Below are 16,292 nucleotides of genomic sequence, written 5' to 3' on the forward strand. Positions count from 1 at the left end.
CACACAGAGCAAATCCCCAAACCAAGTAAACATAGTTTAATTGTTTAATGGTCACTGGCCATTTATAGTTTGTTAGCAAATCTATACATAAACTGTCTGTGTTTACTTAGCTATGATATTATCAAATGTACTAAAAATTATTTTTCTCCTACTTGGTCTTTTAAAAAGTCCTAGTGTGTAGGTGGACAAATGGCTCAGAAGGTAAGAGTATTTGCTGTTCTTGCAGATTATCTAGATTTGGTTCCTAGTGTACAAGGTGGTGTACAACTACCTGTAAGCGCAGTTCCAGTGAATAAGACATCTTCTGACCTGTGTTGTGTACAGACATACATGCAGGCAAAACACTCATAAAACTTATACACATCAAATCAAATAAACAAATAAATCTAAAAAAAATTAAAAGAAAAAATCCTATATAAGTGTGGTGCTTATAATCTTAGCATTTGGAGGCAAAGGCAGAAAAATTCAAGGCCAGCAGCCTGGCATGAACTGTGAGTTCTAGGCCAGCAACCACATAGCAAGAATCTGTTTCAAAACAAATAAATGATATTCTAAGAGAGAAATACCAAGTTATATACAAAGACAGGCCCATTAGAATAACCCAGCCCTGCTGCACAGAGGTACTGAGGAATATTGCAGTCTGAAGAGAAGGCTGATATACCTGAGAGGGCACAAGTAATAAATCAACAACTCTATAACAGTTGATGATCAAAAGAGGCTCAAGAAAATACCATAACAAAATAACAGGAATTAATAAGCATGTTCATAATAACTCTCAGTATCAATGACATAAATTCCCCAATAAAAACAACAGATTAGCAGACTGGATTAGAAAACAGGACCCATTTTTTTTTTCTTTTTGTTGCCTCCAAGAAATATACCTCACTATCAAAAATATACACCAACTTGGGGTGAAGGATAGAAAAAGGTATTTCCTGTTGGGCAGTGGTGACTCATGCCTTTAATCCTAGCACTAGGGAGGCAGAGGCAGGCAGAATTCTGTGAGTTCAGGGCCAACCTAGTCTACAGAGTGAGTTCCTAGACAGTCAGGGATGCACAGAAAAACCCCATCTCAAAGAAATCAAAGGGAGTGGGGTGGGATTCCAAACAAATTTAAGTAATAAACAAGAAAGTATAGCTATTCTAATATCTGACAAAGTAGACCTCAAACCATAACTAATAAGAGACAGGGAAGGACTTTCATAGCGATTAAAGCAAAAACCCTCCAGAAGACATGTCAATTCTTTTCTTTTGAAAAACAATTTATTATTATCTTATGTGCATTGGTGTTTTGCCTGCAGGTATGTCCATGTGAGGGAGCCAGATCCCCTAGAACAGAGATACAGACAGTTGTGAGCTGCCATGTGGGTGCCAGGAACTGAGCCCAATAGACAGGTCATTCAGACAAAAACTAAATAAAAATCTGTTGCTAAATGACACTATATATCAAATGTGTTTACACAAACTTCCATCAAACATTAAAGAACATACTTTCTTTTTAGCAGCCAGTGGAACTTTCTCAAAAACTAGCCATATATTAGCACACAAAGCAAGTCTCAACAAATTTAGGAAAACTGAAATAACATCCTGTCTTCTTTTGGTCTACAAAGGAATAAAGCTGGGTATCACAGCAACAGAAACTGCAGAAAGTACACAAACTCAGAAACTAAATAACGCACTTGTGAATAAAAATTAGGTTAAGGGAGAAGTCAAGAAAAAAGTTAAATGTTGGGCAATGGTGGTACACACTTGTAATGTCAGCACTCAGGAGGTAGAGGGAGGTGGATTTCTGTGAGTTCCAGACCAACCTGGGCAAAAGAATGAGTTCCAGGACAGCCAGGGCTACACAGAGAAACCCTGTCTCGAGAAACCAAAAACCAAACCAAACCAAAATAACAAAAAACTCCACAACATATCAAAATTTATGGAAATAATAAAAAGCAACTCCAAGAGAAAAATTTAAACCCCTGAGTGCCCCACATCAAGAAGGCTTCAGAGATCTTATTAAATATGAGCCTTAGAAAATACTGTCTTAGAAAAAACAAGAACAAACACTACCAAAAAAGAGCAGTGGAGCATGAAGAGTTGGCTCAGCAGGGAAGAACGCTACTGCTCTTGCATAGGATCCAGGTTTGGAATATACGTGACAATAACTAAAGAATTTGATGAAGTGCACTGAAGAGGGAGTAGAAGGGGCATGGAAGGAGAGTTGGAGAGAGGAAATTATGTAAATAAAAAATGCTAATAGCAAAAAAACTAAACCACAAATAGGTTGGAGAGATGGCTCAACAATTAAGAACACTTGCTGTTCTTCCAGAACACCTGGATTTGATTTCCAACACCCAGACAGTGACTAACATTCATCTGTAACTCCAGTTTTAGGCGATCTGGCACCCTCCTCTGGTTTCCAAGTGCACCAGGCGTATAGATATAAATACACATAAAATAAACAAGTAATTAAAAGATAAAGACTTTCTGCAGAAAGGTTAATTTCTCTACTAAATATCCCATTTAAACCACATAATTAGGTTTTCATACATCTATACACCATCCTCTGGGCCTAAAGTATTGATTAAATTTAGGTTCAAAAGGTATTTAGATTTTTGTTTGTTTTTTTGAGAGGTCTCGCTATGTACCTACCTGAGCTGGCCCGAAACTCTCCACATAGACTAGATTGACCTTGAACCTCTGCTTTCCGAGACTAGGTTCAATTTTTACTCCCCCCCCCTTTGATAAAAGCACATTTTAGGTGTACTTCCTCACATATCACATTAAAAGGTAAATATCTGACTGAGTCACCTTTAGTGATTATGACAACTGATGAGTACAATTGTTCACTAGGTTCAAAGCTATTTGCCTAATCTGTCTACTTTAAAGGTCCCATTAACATTTTTATCTAATGGTTTTAGCATGCTGACAATTTTTACTTGCTCTTTGTTGACAGGGTCTGAAGGCCAAACTCACTATATAGCTAAGACAACTTTGTACTCCTTGTTTTCCTGTTCTAACTTCCAGGTGCTGGGATTGTGAGTAACACCATGCCTGGTGTGATGGTTTAAATAAGAATGTTCCCATAGGCTCACTTTTAGAAGTTTGATCCCTAGTCCATATAACTGTTTAGGAAGGATTAGGAGATAGGTGTGGCCTTGCTGGAGGAGGCGTGTCACTGGAGGTGGGCTTTGAAGTTTCAAAGGCTCACACCATTCCTAGTTAGTTCTCTCTCTGCCTTGTGATTGTGAATGGAAGCACTAAGACACTGTTCTGCCACCATGCTCCCTGACGTGATCATCATGGACTCTAACCCTCTGGGACGGTAGTCCCAATAAATGATTTATTTCATAAGTTGCCTTGGTCATGGTGCCTTTTCATAGCAATAGAAAAGTAACAAAGACACCTAGCGCTTCATTCTTCTTTGCCAAACTTGAAATTCTGCTTCAGCTTTCTGAATGCTGCTAATTTAAAGATATGAACAAGTATGCCCAGTTCTCTTTTGACATATTTTAGGTCAAATTTATTTTGAACATAAATAAGTTGGCAAATAAAAGTGAGGTATAGGGATCAAGACTTTGAGGCCAGTTTAGGCTATAGAAGACCTTATTTTAAAAGTTGGAAAATAGCATTTGGATACTGATATAAATGTCTGGAGTAAGGACTGTTCAAATGTCCCTATTAATCTTAAGAAAATTTCAAATGTGATAAAAGGGTTGTTTCTAAATAACAAACCAAGTCACTTATAGCTTTAATCTTAGAAGCAGAGGCAAATAGAGCAATGTGATTTCCAGGTCACAGGACTACACAATGAGACCGACTCAAAAACAAACAGCAAATAGATAATGAACAGATATCTTACCTGCACAACATTATCTACGTTGTTAAATTCCAAACACTTCTGCCCTCTCTGATGGTCACAGTAGTATTTGTTTTGTTTCCACTGTGGGGGTGAGTGCGCCCGAGACTGTGGATTGTTTGGTAGGTTGAGCTGCATCATCACCATTCCTCCACCAGGGGGCTGCTGTGGCACAGCTGGAAATCAGGGTAATTAGCACACCGAAATCAGTGTGTTTAAGCAACTAATGGTTATTTTTTAACACTAGGAAAACAACATTAACTTTAAATTGCTGAATTAGATTTTATAACTATGTATATAAGCCAGATTTAAGCTCTCATGTAGCCTGCTACATATAAGTGGTATGTTTAAAAAGCATTAAAACAAAACCTGGAATCCCAGCAATCAGGACACTGAGGCAGGAGAATCATGCCAAGATTAGCCTGGTTTATGTAGTGTGAACTTATTTCAAACAAACAAAACTCTAAACCTCCAAGAAATCAAAACAAAACAAAACAAAAAAACCAAGCAAACAAAAAAAACTTCAAAACAATAAAAAAGCCAAAATAAAAAAGGCAGGAATTCTTTAGACCTAAAAATATCTGAAAGGACCTAGTAGAAAATAGCACAAAATATATACTTTATAAATGCTCCTAATTTTTAAAACAGACGTTTTCCAAATAAAAACAAATTTTGCCAGTATTTTGCCAAAAATAAGGGGAAGGCCAGTCATGATGGTGCATACTTTTAATCCCAAAAGAGGCACACAGATTTTTGTGAGTTCGAGACCAGCATGGTCTACATAGAGTTCTAGAACAGCCAGTGTTATTTACAGTGATAAGCCATATCTCAAAAAAAAAAAAAAAAAAAAAAAACAAAACCAAAAAAATAAAACTAAACTAAACCAACAGGAAAAGAAAACAAAAAAATAAGAGGAAAGGTTACACTTGTACAGGGTGAACTAGCAGAGAAAATATCGCCCAGGGGATCAGAGAGCCCAATTTTAGTACTCTGAAAAATTCTACCCCAGAAAATAATTTCACCTCTTTTAGTTTGCTTTGTCACTTGAAAAAGGAGGTTAGGCAAGACTAATAAGGCTGACTTTATAGAGCTGCAAAAGTCGTATAAATGTAAAACACCTTGCTGAGGGCTGGCCATATTGCCCAGTGAGGAAAGGTGCCTGTCGCCAAGCTAAACAACCTGGATTTGATCTGAGGGAGCAAACAACTCCTGGAAGTCGGTTGTTCTCTGACCTTCACATGTGCACCAGAGTTAGACAGACATTCTCAATAAACACTTTACTAATTGTTCAGTACAGACAAATAAACAGGGATACCTTCTTATTTCTCTTGCATAGATACTACTGATACTGCGTTTAAAAATATACTTATTTTGTGTGTGTATATATGTACCCTGTGTGTACAAGGGTACATGCACTGAGTCATGGCACATGGAAGGCGATAGGACAACTTCTACCTTGTTGAGGCAAGGTCTTCAGCTGTGCTGCATACTCCAAGCTTCGTGGCCCTTGAGCTTCCCAGTGACGCTGCCTTTTATTTAGCATAGAAGTACTGGGATTAGACATGTGCCACTACATCCAGCTTTTTTGTTTGCTTGTTTTGTATTTTGTGGGTGCATTGCAGGGTGGTGGTGGTTGAGACAGGGTCTCATAAAATGTGACCTGCCTGACCTTGAAGTCAGAGATTGGGTTGCCTCTGCTTCCTGTTTGCTGCATTAAAAGTGTGCACTATCATACTTTTTATTTTATTTTTTTAAATGTATGTTCCACGGATCAAGCCTGGCTTGTCAGGCTTAGGTGGCTAGTGCCTTTACCCACTGAGTCATATCCTAGGTCCCATTTTAGTAGCAAGTATGTGCTTTACCAGATATCAAGAACAATAAGCTATGTGATATAGATCTGTGCCCCTGATTAAGGACCTTAGTTGGTACTGTAGTAATCCTAATGGTGGTTCCAGTTCCCTACATATAAAACCAGCTTGAATGGGCAGGATGTCTCAAGGTCTCCTAAGTGTGAACTGAAAGTGGCCCAGGCTGGATACAGCCAGTTAATCATTTACTGTTTATCTGTCAACAAACTATCACAGGAAAATACAGTGTAATGCTCAAGATTTGTATAGAAGCAGAGAGAGGCGTTAGAGCTTTTTAAAGACTTGGAGAGACATCTGACAGAGAGAGGATCTGGGGGTAGTCCTTCCTAGAAGGAAAGCAGCAAAATAAGTACTTCTGGTGTGAAAAATTGTCATTTGCAGCACCCAAGAGGCTGAGAAAGGAAATTAGCCTTGAATTTGAGGCAAGTCTGTGGCAGAGTGAGCTGTAGGCTAGTTTGGTTTCAAAGAAAGACACAGTCTCAAAAGGTAGTAAAAAGAAAAAAATATGCAGTTGTAAGAAATTAGGTTCTGTGCATCTGAGCATGCATGTGTAACTGGGAGGCTTGCTAGTGAGGAAAGGAAAAGGAGTAGTATATTTGAGTTTGTTTTTATGTTATATGTATGGTGTTTGTCTGTGTGGATATATGTGAGTGCACCATGTCTATGTAGTGTCTGAGGACTTCAAAAGAGGGGAAGAGATCGCTTAGAACTGGAGTTAAAGCCAGATGTTAGCCAGCATATGGGTGCTAGGAACTGAACAAGGGTCCTTTGAAGAGCACCAGTGTCCTTAACTGATTGATGAGCTATATAGCTCCAGCCCATATCTGAGTTTTTTATTCAGAGAATGACATGAAGTAATTTCTGTTACAGTAACAGCGTGTGTGTTGGGAAATGCAAAGACATTAAAAATAAGCACAGCAGGGAAGACACCACCGAGGAAATAGTGACTCTGTGAGTGTGACAGGGAGTCACAGAGAGTCATGGTTCTGAGACCTCTGCACGAGTCCCTAGATGGAGGCTAAGAGATGTAAAAAGGAGGAAATAATGAGCCTGACATGAATTTGAACTTCTGGGTAGAGAAGTTCAGTAGAAACTGGCTACATGATTTTGTTTCAGTAGGATCAAAATTTACCAGATGTTATCAAAAAATAATAGCTGAGGCCTTAGGTTGATCTGATTACACAGAAAGCTCTAGAAAATAACCTAGAAAAAACTAGGAAAAGGATCCCCACGATTACCAACCCCATAGAGCGGGGAGAATGAAGGCAGAAGAATGAGCCGAGTATTAGAAAAGGAAGACATGACCTGCACATGCTATCCTGACTCAACACAGTACATGAGACATCTGAGTGCACGTCAGCACTCTGCCGGCTGAGAAGCAGTCAACTACCCTCAAATGAGCGAACCCCGGATGTGTGTCAGCTGTTAGGCGCACCTGCACATTGATGACGGCCTTGGAGCTGCTGAGAACTGCGTGGTGATGTGGTTCCAGGAAACGGTGCTTGTTCTGACCCTGGATGCTGTAAGTAGCCGACTGCAGAGCTACAGGGTAAAACACCAAACACAGAAAACAGTACAAGGAAATGAAGAGAACTAAAAACTCTGAAATAAAATTCCTTTAAATGTATTTAAATAGATGTATTTTTCAAACTGGCAGGCAGGAGTCAAACCTCATTTAACTCTTTGTACTGTGATCACTCAGTAAAAACCACTTTACATTCACAGCACTGACCAAGATACTGAAAATTTTATGATTCTAACATTTCTATTGTAGTGATCAAGTAGTGATTTAAAAAAGAAGTCACACTACATAGTGGTGGTTCAATCTCTTCTCTTAATCCCAGCACTTGGGAAGCAGAAACAGGTAGATATCTGTGAGTTCAAAGATAAGCATGGTTTACAAATCAAATCAAGGTCAAGGACAGCCAGGGTTGCACAGTGAAACCCTGTCTGGAAAAGAAACAAAAACAAAAACAAAAAACCCAAAACAACAACAAAAAAGAAATAACTAATTTATAACATAAAAAGTGATGTAATTGGAGTTCATGGAAGTACACAAAAGAGAATGTGAATATGAAGGGGAGTGGGGAGGAGCATTTGGGAAGATTTGGAGGGCAGAAAGGGAAGGGAGAAATGCAATTAAGTAATAATCTAAAAAAAAAAAAAGAAGAATGGACAATTTGACAATAATGAGACTCAGAAAAAAAAAGTTGTTTCCTGAAAAATGTAGTAAGCTGGGCAGAGGTGGCACACATCTTTACTCCTAGCACTCAGGAGGCAGAAGGAGGCAAATCTCTGAGTTTGAGACCAGCCTGGTCTATAGAGTGAGTTTCAGGACAGCCAGGGTTACATACAGAAAGTCTGTCTTGAAAAAACCAAACAAAACCAAAAATCAAAACAAAAAAAATTCAGGACCCAGGAATAGTGTGGGCCCCTTTTAGGTAAATCTTCCCATACCAATTGAGGTCAGCTAGACAACCCCACCCTTACCCATAGGCATGCCCAAGGCCAGTCTGAGCTAGGCATTCCCTCACTGAGACTCTCCTCCCAAGAGATTCCGAGGTAGCAACCTAGCAGACAATTAAAACTAGCTATGGCAGTAAATGATGAGGTTTCAGAGCCTGCTTCTCAGCCTCCTTCGTCAGTGTTATATGTCATTCTTCAAACTCTCAGACCATGTCTGACCCAGCGATTTGAGACTAGAGCCTCTAATCCATTTGTCTGAGTCTTAACCTCAGTTAGTTTGTTGGTACCTCAGCCCTAAAGCTGAACCCCACCATATATTGTCAAAGGGAGGGACAAGCAAATTAGCATTAGTCATGAAAGGTTCAGGAATGTCCCAAAATGTGGGAGAAGCCTAGTGAGGGTACCCCAGTACCTGGTAACAGGAAGTACATGAGAAAATAACATGCCAGGTCAGGCCTTTAATCCTAGCACTTGAGAGGCAAAGGTGGGTAAAGCGCTGATTTTGAGGCAAATCTGATAGTAAGTTCTTGGCCAAGTACAACTACATAGTGGTACCCTTAAACAATTACTTTTTATAAAAGGATATCATTTATTTATTATGTATATAGTGTTCTGTCTGCATGACAGAAGAGAGTACCAGATCTAATTATAGATGGTTGTGAGCCACTATGTGGTTGCTGGGAACTGAACTCAGGAACTCTGGAAGATCAGTCAATACTCTTAACCTGTGAGCCATCTCTCTAGTTCCACACAATTACATTTTTTAAAAAAAAGATTTATTTATTTATTTATTATGAATACAATACTCTTCTTGCAACGTGTACCTGCACCCCTGAAGAGGGCACCAGATCTCATTACAGATGGTTGTGAGCCACCATGTGGTTGCTGGGAATTGAACTCAGGACCAATGGAAGAATAGTCAGTGCTCTTAACTGCTGAGCCACCTCTCCAGCCCCACACAATTACTTTTTAAGAGATTTATTTATGTGTAAGTCAGCCAGAGTTGTAAGCAACTGTTAGCTGCAAGAAGTGGGTGGTGCTAAGAACCAAACTCAGGCTCTCTAGAAGAGCAACAAGAGTTCTTAACTGCTGAGATGTTTTTCCAGTCCCTATTCTCATTTTTAATCAGGTGTGGGTGTTTGCATATAGGTAAATAACTGTACATGAATGCAGGTGCCTGTGTGGGCCAGAGGCATTAGATCCCCCAAAGATGGTGTTGTAAGCCACCAAGAACTCTTTACTGCAAAGCCATCTTTCCAGGCTCCATTTTCAAAGATTTTAAATCCACATTAATTTCTATTTTCAAAGGGCTGGAAAATTAGTTTATATAAATGTTTAGAAATTATTAGAAAAGGGGCTTAAGAATGGTTCAGCAGTTAAGAGCACAGCTTTTCTTACAGAACCGTCTGTAATTTCAGATCTGGGGGATCCAATGCCCTCTTTTCCTCCTGGGCATTGCATACATGTGTTGCACTTACGTACATGCAGAAAAACATACACACATATATAAAATAAAAATAAATAAATCTAAAAAAATCACTAGATAAATAGCATACCTTTTTTGCTTTATAAGAGAAAATTTTAGTAATTTAGTCAACTGTAGGCCTCTGGTGCAGCACACCATACTCCTGTGCATGGCAGGTTTTGTAGTCACACTCACCTTAAATTACTTTGTTGGCCAGGTGGAATGACGCTGTAGTAGACTGGCATTCCTGTTGTGGGCAGAGGTCCTTGATTAGATTGGCTAGGGAACACAACTGGCTGTTGGTAAGTCTGATGGGCAATTCCTTGGGAACCTTGAGGCAGTGAAACCTAAAATTGGAAGACAATTAAATACAAAAATGTTTTTCTAAACCTTGCAGATGTTCATGTCCAGTTCCTATGAACTTGTAAAGCACTGGTAGATAGGAGAAGCTCACTACAATACTACCCTAACAGTCTACGTGCCTTGGACCAACTGTTTTGGACTAATGCAAATCAGAATAGGCTAAGTATATTCAATTTTTGAAAAGCATTATTTATTCTTTAAAAAGTTATTTAGAAAAAGAAGCCCTGAGCAAAAAGATGCTCATGTGACAAGGAAGAGACATCCAATTTACCTCAGGCAAAGTTGACAAGGATTCAGGGAGCGTATCAGTGAAGCAGACTAGGTCACAGTGAGAGTTATGGAGCTTTGGGTGTCCAAAAGAGGCCCCATCTCCTCACTTGACTACTTAAAAGACACTAAGGGCTCTCAGTTCCACATCAGAAAAGCTGGAAGTGACTCCAGCAACGGTGTGAAGAAACTGCTCTGAGCAGAGACAGAACATCTAAAGGAGTTAGTGCAGCAAGCATCTGGGAAGTGGATTTTCAATTCACTAAAAAAAAGCAACTGGATGGTCATGTTAGATCTTAACACTCTATTTCAGTTGTCCAGCTTCTAAATCATAAACCACACAGGCATAATAAGGTATCCTGATTTATAAATGTACCATAAAATGATAGTGGGTTGTAGTGATTTTATTAAATAAATCCAACATATAAACTTATGATGGTGATGCTGTCACAGTGATGGTGATAGTGAAGGTCAACACTACTGCGCATTTACTGCTAGGTTCTAGATGCTTTGTGTAGATCTCAATAAAACACCCGAACAACCTATGCAACTACTTTCATAAATTCTTGGGAAATTTTTGTTCCTTTTGAGGGTTTTTTTTTCTATTGGGTTTTATTTGAGAAAGGGTCTTGCTATTGTAACTGGCCTTAAAATTGCATTGCAAACCAGGCTGGCCTAAATTTGCTGTAATCTCATGCTTCTGCCTCTAAAGTAGAGCATTACAGGTGTTGTGCAATCATGATAGGCAACATCTCTGTTTTATTAAACTGACTGTAATTACATAATTTCTCTAAAGTTTACTGCATTCTAGGCTAGTCAGTATCACACAGTAAAACCTAGCCTTTTAAGAAAAAGACTTAAAATTAAGTTTAAGTCTTATATCTAAAATACAACCTATAACCAGTCATCTCAAAATACAAAGTAAACTGTTAATTACTTTCCCTTTGGTGCAATTATTCCAAATTAAACAAATAACTATGTGTCTGATTTATCCATCTTTGTAAAATATAACTGAAATGCCTTTCAGTTTACTAAGGAGGTATATAATGTTTTGAGATTATTTCCAATTGTATAAGTTAAAGTTAAAGTGAAAAAGGAAAGCTTTATCTAGTTGACTTTGTGTGTACATGTATTGTACACCGAAGACACAGGGTGACACTGCGTGTACCTCAGTCACTCTCCTTGTATTTTTAGACAAAATTTCTCACTGAACTTGAAGCTCACCAATTCCAGTAGGCTGGCTAGGCCAGGGCCCTCATGTTTCCATCTACCCAACACTGAAATCACAGGTGTGCACTGATGCCCCTTGTTTTGTGGATGCTGAAGATGGACCTCAGGTCTTGATAATTACACAAGAAGCAGTATTAAGGACTGAGCCATTTCTTTAGCACTCAAATGTATTTTTTTAAAATATTTATTTATTATGTATACAATATTCTGTCTGCATGTATGCCTGCAGGCCAGAAGAGGGCACCAGACCCCATTACAGATGGTTGTGAGCCACCATGTGGTTGCTGGGAATTGAACTCAGGACCTTTGGAAGAGCAGGCAATGCTCTTAACTTCTGAGCCATCTCTCCAGCCCTCAAATGTATTTTTTAACAAGAAAAACACCTGCCAGAAATGGTGGTGAATGCCTTTAATTTCAGCACTTGGGAGGCAGAGGCAGGTAGATCTCTGTGTGAGTTCAAAGCCAAACCTGGTCTACATAGTGAATTCTACATAGTGTGTTCTAGGAGAGCAAGACCTACATAGTTAGACCTGGTTTCAAAAAACAAACAAAAAATAAACAAACAAATCGAAATTCCCAAATTCCATAATCTTAAGCAGAAAAGGATTCTGCTTAAGATTATGTGGCATCTACTGCCTCTAGGTCCATGCCAGTCTGAGTGACCTGCACTGCTAACTGGAGCCATAGTGGCATCCAGGTCCAGGCTGCTGCAAAGGACCATGTCTGGATCTATGGTCCAATAGCAGCTGGGGTCTGTGTGGATATTCATGGCTGGTATTGCCACCAAGAGCCACGTGGATGCCAGGGGTCTGGGCTGCCACCTAGGGCCCAAGGACTGAGCATCTGCAGGACCATATAGATCTGAGTAGTCTGCAGATTGCCACCCAGGAATATGGTGTTGCCCTGCATGGGTTGCTGTAGGTGGCCGTGTGTGGGTCCATGACCCTGACATAGTCCAGGTCAGTGATGAGGTTTGCCACAGAAAGCAGTGAGGACAGAGCTGCACAGTTGGCCATGCCCCTCACTGGCTGCAGCTCTAGGGAGAACTGGTCCTCCTACCTGTCACCAACTGCAGCATTTGGGGGAGTGGTTCCTGTACCTCTCCTGGGCAACACAGTAGAGTTGGCCCTGGCAGTATGGATGCAAGTGAGCCAACCCTGAAGGCTTGAGAGTGGCAGAGTAGCCCCACTATCTGTCATGCAGTGATGTTGGCAATGGAAAGATACCCTTATTCCCCCTCCCAACCTACAGCAGCGGGTGGGAAAAGCTGGTCTCAGGGTCACGAGAGTGGGAGAGCTGATCTGGCCCCTCACTGGCTTGAGCACTCGGTAGAGTGGGCCCTACACCTACGCTGGGCAGCATAGCAGAGTTGCGGTTGTTGACACAGGTGCAGGTGATCAGACCTGGTGATAGCGCATGGGCGATCAAGCCCCATCCCTCATTTGCCATATGGTTAAGTGGGAAAGGGAGAAAAGACCTCTCTTCTCCCAAAACCCTTGCTACCTGTGGTGGGTGGGAGAGCTGGCTCTGGGATCATAAAGTCATAAGAGTGGGAAAACTGGCACTGCACCCCACCTGAGCAGTTAACTGTGTGTTCAAAAATATATGTAGGCATGGAAAAGAAAAGAAAAAGGATGGAGAAAGTCCTTAAAAAAAGAAGTAGAATAATAAAGTAAAGATAGAAAATACAGAGTCTGAATACTGTATGTTAATGTGTTATCTTTGAATTGTTTTACTGCTGAGGAAGGAGCAACAGCTGCTAAAGACATTTGATTATAAAAAGTGTTGGATTAAACCAACCTATTTATTTTAAAAATATCTTGACTTCAAAATTTAAGTCAAAAGGTATGTTACTTTGGCAAAGAGGTTCTGCTTTTATATCCACAGGAAAGGAAAGGCTGTGGATTCATTCTGGGATAAGAAAAATCAGGTTTGATCAAGGAAGTCCACCCCCCCTCCCCCAAATCTCCAATAGGAACAGACTGCCCAGATGATCCAACTTCTCAGGGTGCCTCTGCTGCAGTTTCCCAAGTTCCAGAATGGCTTCAAAGTGACTAGTTGAGGTGATTCAGCCTCACAGAATACTCCAGTCAGGATTTATCATACTCCTAAACTTTCTCAGGGTCCCCCAAAGATTACCAGTCCCTCTAATCAGCAGGAAATAGTCCAGAAAACTATGCTCACATCCCTCCCCGTCCCCACTAAAAACAAAAAACAAAGAAACCCCCAAACCAGGTTATGGATGTTTGTCTCTGTTTAGAGTGATGATTGCAAGTTATTACGGAAAACGATCAGGAAAAAACCTAAACAAAGGAGATTAGATTATTGACTGGAAATGTGTTGCAGGACCCAGAATTTCATAAAAAACATCATGTCAATACCAAAGGTTTTAAAAAAAGACTCTTCCATCACCTGGCAACAAGCCACTAAAATTATATGGAAATGTCCTACTTGTTCTTTAAACAATCAAACACCACTACCTGCAGGAAGTAACAACCCAAAGGGTACTCAAAGGAATGAAATATGGCATATGGGTGTTCCATTTTGTAGAATTTGGAAAACTAAAATATGTACACCACACCATTGATACCTATTCAGACTTTCTTTTTTTCATTCTTTTTGTTTGTTTGTTTTGCTTTGTTTTGTTTTTTGAGACAAGGTTTCTCTGTAGCTTTGGAGCCTGTCCTGGAACTAGCTCTTGTAGACCAGGCTGGCCTCGAACTCACAGAGATCCGCCTGCCTCTGCCTCCCGAGTGCTGGGATAAAAGGCATGCGCCACCACTGTCCCGCTCCTATTCAGGTTTTCAATGGGCAACTGCTTTGAGTTTGGAAAAGGCTAATTCAGTAATCATACATTTTCTAGAAGTTATGGCCATCATGGGTATACCTATAAATACAGACAATACTCCAGCATGTCTCTTAGAAAATGAAACACATTTTTGCTTATTTAATACATAAAATATATTACGTATGTACCACCCAACTCTAGAGGGCAGGAGGTTATAGAAAATCAAATTGAACTCTAAAGGATATGTTAAATAAACAGAAAGGGATGATAAATACCCCCAGAAACAGACTGCATAATGCTTTATTAACTTCGAATTTTCTAAATACCAATGAGAAAGCAACTACAGCTGCACAAGACATTGGATAGTAAAAACAAAAACAAAAACAAATACAAAAAACTATGGCATTAAATCAGCCAGTAAACTTTAAAGATTTATTGACCTCAGAATGGAAACCAGGACATGTATTATGTTGGGGAAGGGTTTTGCTTTTGTTTCCATAGGAGAAGAAAAGCTATGGATACAATCAAGATGGATAAAGATATGATTTGAACAAGAGATACCTCTTAATTAGAAGAGATGATAGTTCATCAAACAGCATGGCTGTTTAATCTAAACTAACCTATAATACTAACAAATGCTTTTCATTTCATCAGAAATAACTTGCCAAAAGAGAATCTCCCCCAAATTAGGGTTAGGGTAGGGTTTTGTTTCTGTCTTTTCAGGAGAATAGAGCTACCCAGCCAAGGAATCAAAAGAACACTGGACAAATGAGACATCTAAAGAAAAAGGAGAATTTTGTGGTTTTTTTTTTTTGTTTTTTGTTTTTTTTGTAAGTCACTTACTTGTACTTCCTGATTACTCAGTTAATGATGTTTCCTTTCCCAGGTCTCTGAGGGAGCTGAAGACTAGACAGTTATAGTTTCATTGTTTACTAGATGCAGAAAAGAAATTTACTATGTTGGGAGGTATCGAAAGACAGTGATAGATGGTAATGCAAGCTATGATAGAAAGTAAATTAGGTACAAGACTTTGAACTCACTAAAATAGGACAGATAATAGAGTGTTTTCTCTGAATTTGTCAAATGCAAACGGACTACACAATGTTGATCTAATTGTATATATTTTATACAGTTATTGTACTTATATATAATTTTTCTTATGTTAGTTATAGCCTTTTTTATTTTAGAATTTTCCTTTTACAAAAGGGGGAATGTAGGGATATTTTGTTCATGTTTTAACAAATAAAGCTTGCCTGAAGATCAGAGCGCAGCACTAAGCTACTAATGACCAGGGAGTGGTGGCACATACCTTTAGTCCCAGTACTAGGGAGACAGAGGCAGAGGAATCTCTGTTAGTTCAAAGCCATCATGGCTATATTAAGATTGAATCTGTCTAAAAGAGAAAGAGAGCTCACACAAAGGTGATCCCAGCCCTTGGGAACCACACACCTTTACTCCCAGCACTAGGGAGGTGGAGACAGGAGTGATACGGCTGGGAGGAGAGAGGAACATAAGGTGAGAGGAGTCAGGAACTCAGTGTGGTACAAGATTCAGTGGAGAAAGTGGCAGTCTGAGGACAAAGTTTGAGGAGGCAGACTGAGGACAGGATCTCCCCTTCTGTCTGAGCATTGGTAGAGGTAAAAGGTCTCTCTAGTGGTCACACTGCTTCTATGGTCCTTCAGCTTTCACCCCCTAATATCTGAGTCTGGGTTTTATTTATCAAGACCAATTAGAATTCGGGCTATACAATACATATCCAGGAGGAGTCCCAAGGAGGAATATTAATAATTCAAATATTATTTGAATAACAAATAATAGTATTGGTAGAACAGCAGAAGCCAGAGATATCGAACCAGATCAACGAACTATTGCAAAGAACACTTACAAGATTTATGGACTAAGGGGTATACTGTATGACTCATGGGGAAGACTATGGCTTCCATGCAGAGATTTCCTTTTTTTTTTCCCTTTGTCTTTGTTTTGACACTATACTTTAAA

The 16,292-nt window shown here is 39.6% G+C and overlaps 1 protein-coding gene across 6 annotated transcripts in view; it reads right to left on the reverse strand.

The window, feature by feature from the left end:
- The window catches only part of R3hdm1 (R3H domain containing 1), a 127,929-nt gene that overhangs the window by 10,470 nt on the left and 101,167 nt on the right, over positions 1–16,292 (reverse strand). For all 6 annotated transcript variants that reach the window (XM_038348662.1, XM_038348660.1, XM_038348658.1 and 3 more), the window contains 3 exons: positions 9,842–9,993; positions 7,151–7,257; positions 3,851–4,023 (listed from right to left, as the gene is read on the reverse strand). In XM_038348662.1, coding sequence (XP_038204590.1) covers positions 3,851–4,023; positions 7,151–7,257; positions 9,842–9,993 — 432 coding nt within the window. The remainder of the gene's footprint in view (positions 1–3,850; positions 4,024–7,150; positions 7,258–9,841; positions 9,994–16,292) is intronic.

The sequence above is a fragment of the Arvicola amphibius genome, chromosome 12 (genome assembly GCF_903992535.2).
Source record: "Arvicola amphibius chromosome 12, mArvAmp1.2, whole genome shotgun sequence".
Classification (NCBI taxonomy): domain Eukaryota; kingdom Metazoa; phylum Chordata; class Mammalia; order Rodentia; family Cricetidae; genus Arvicola; species Arvicola amphibius.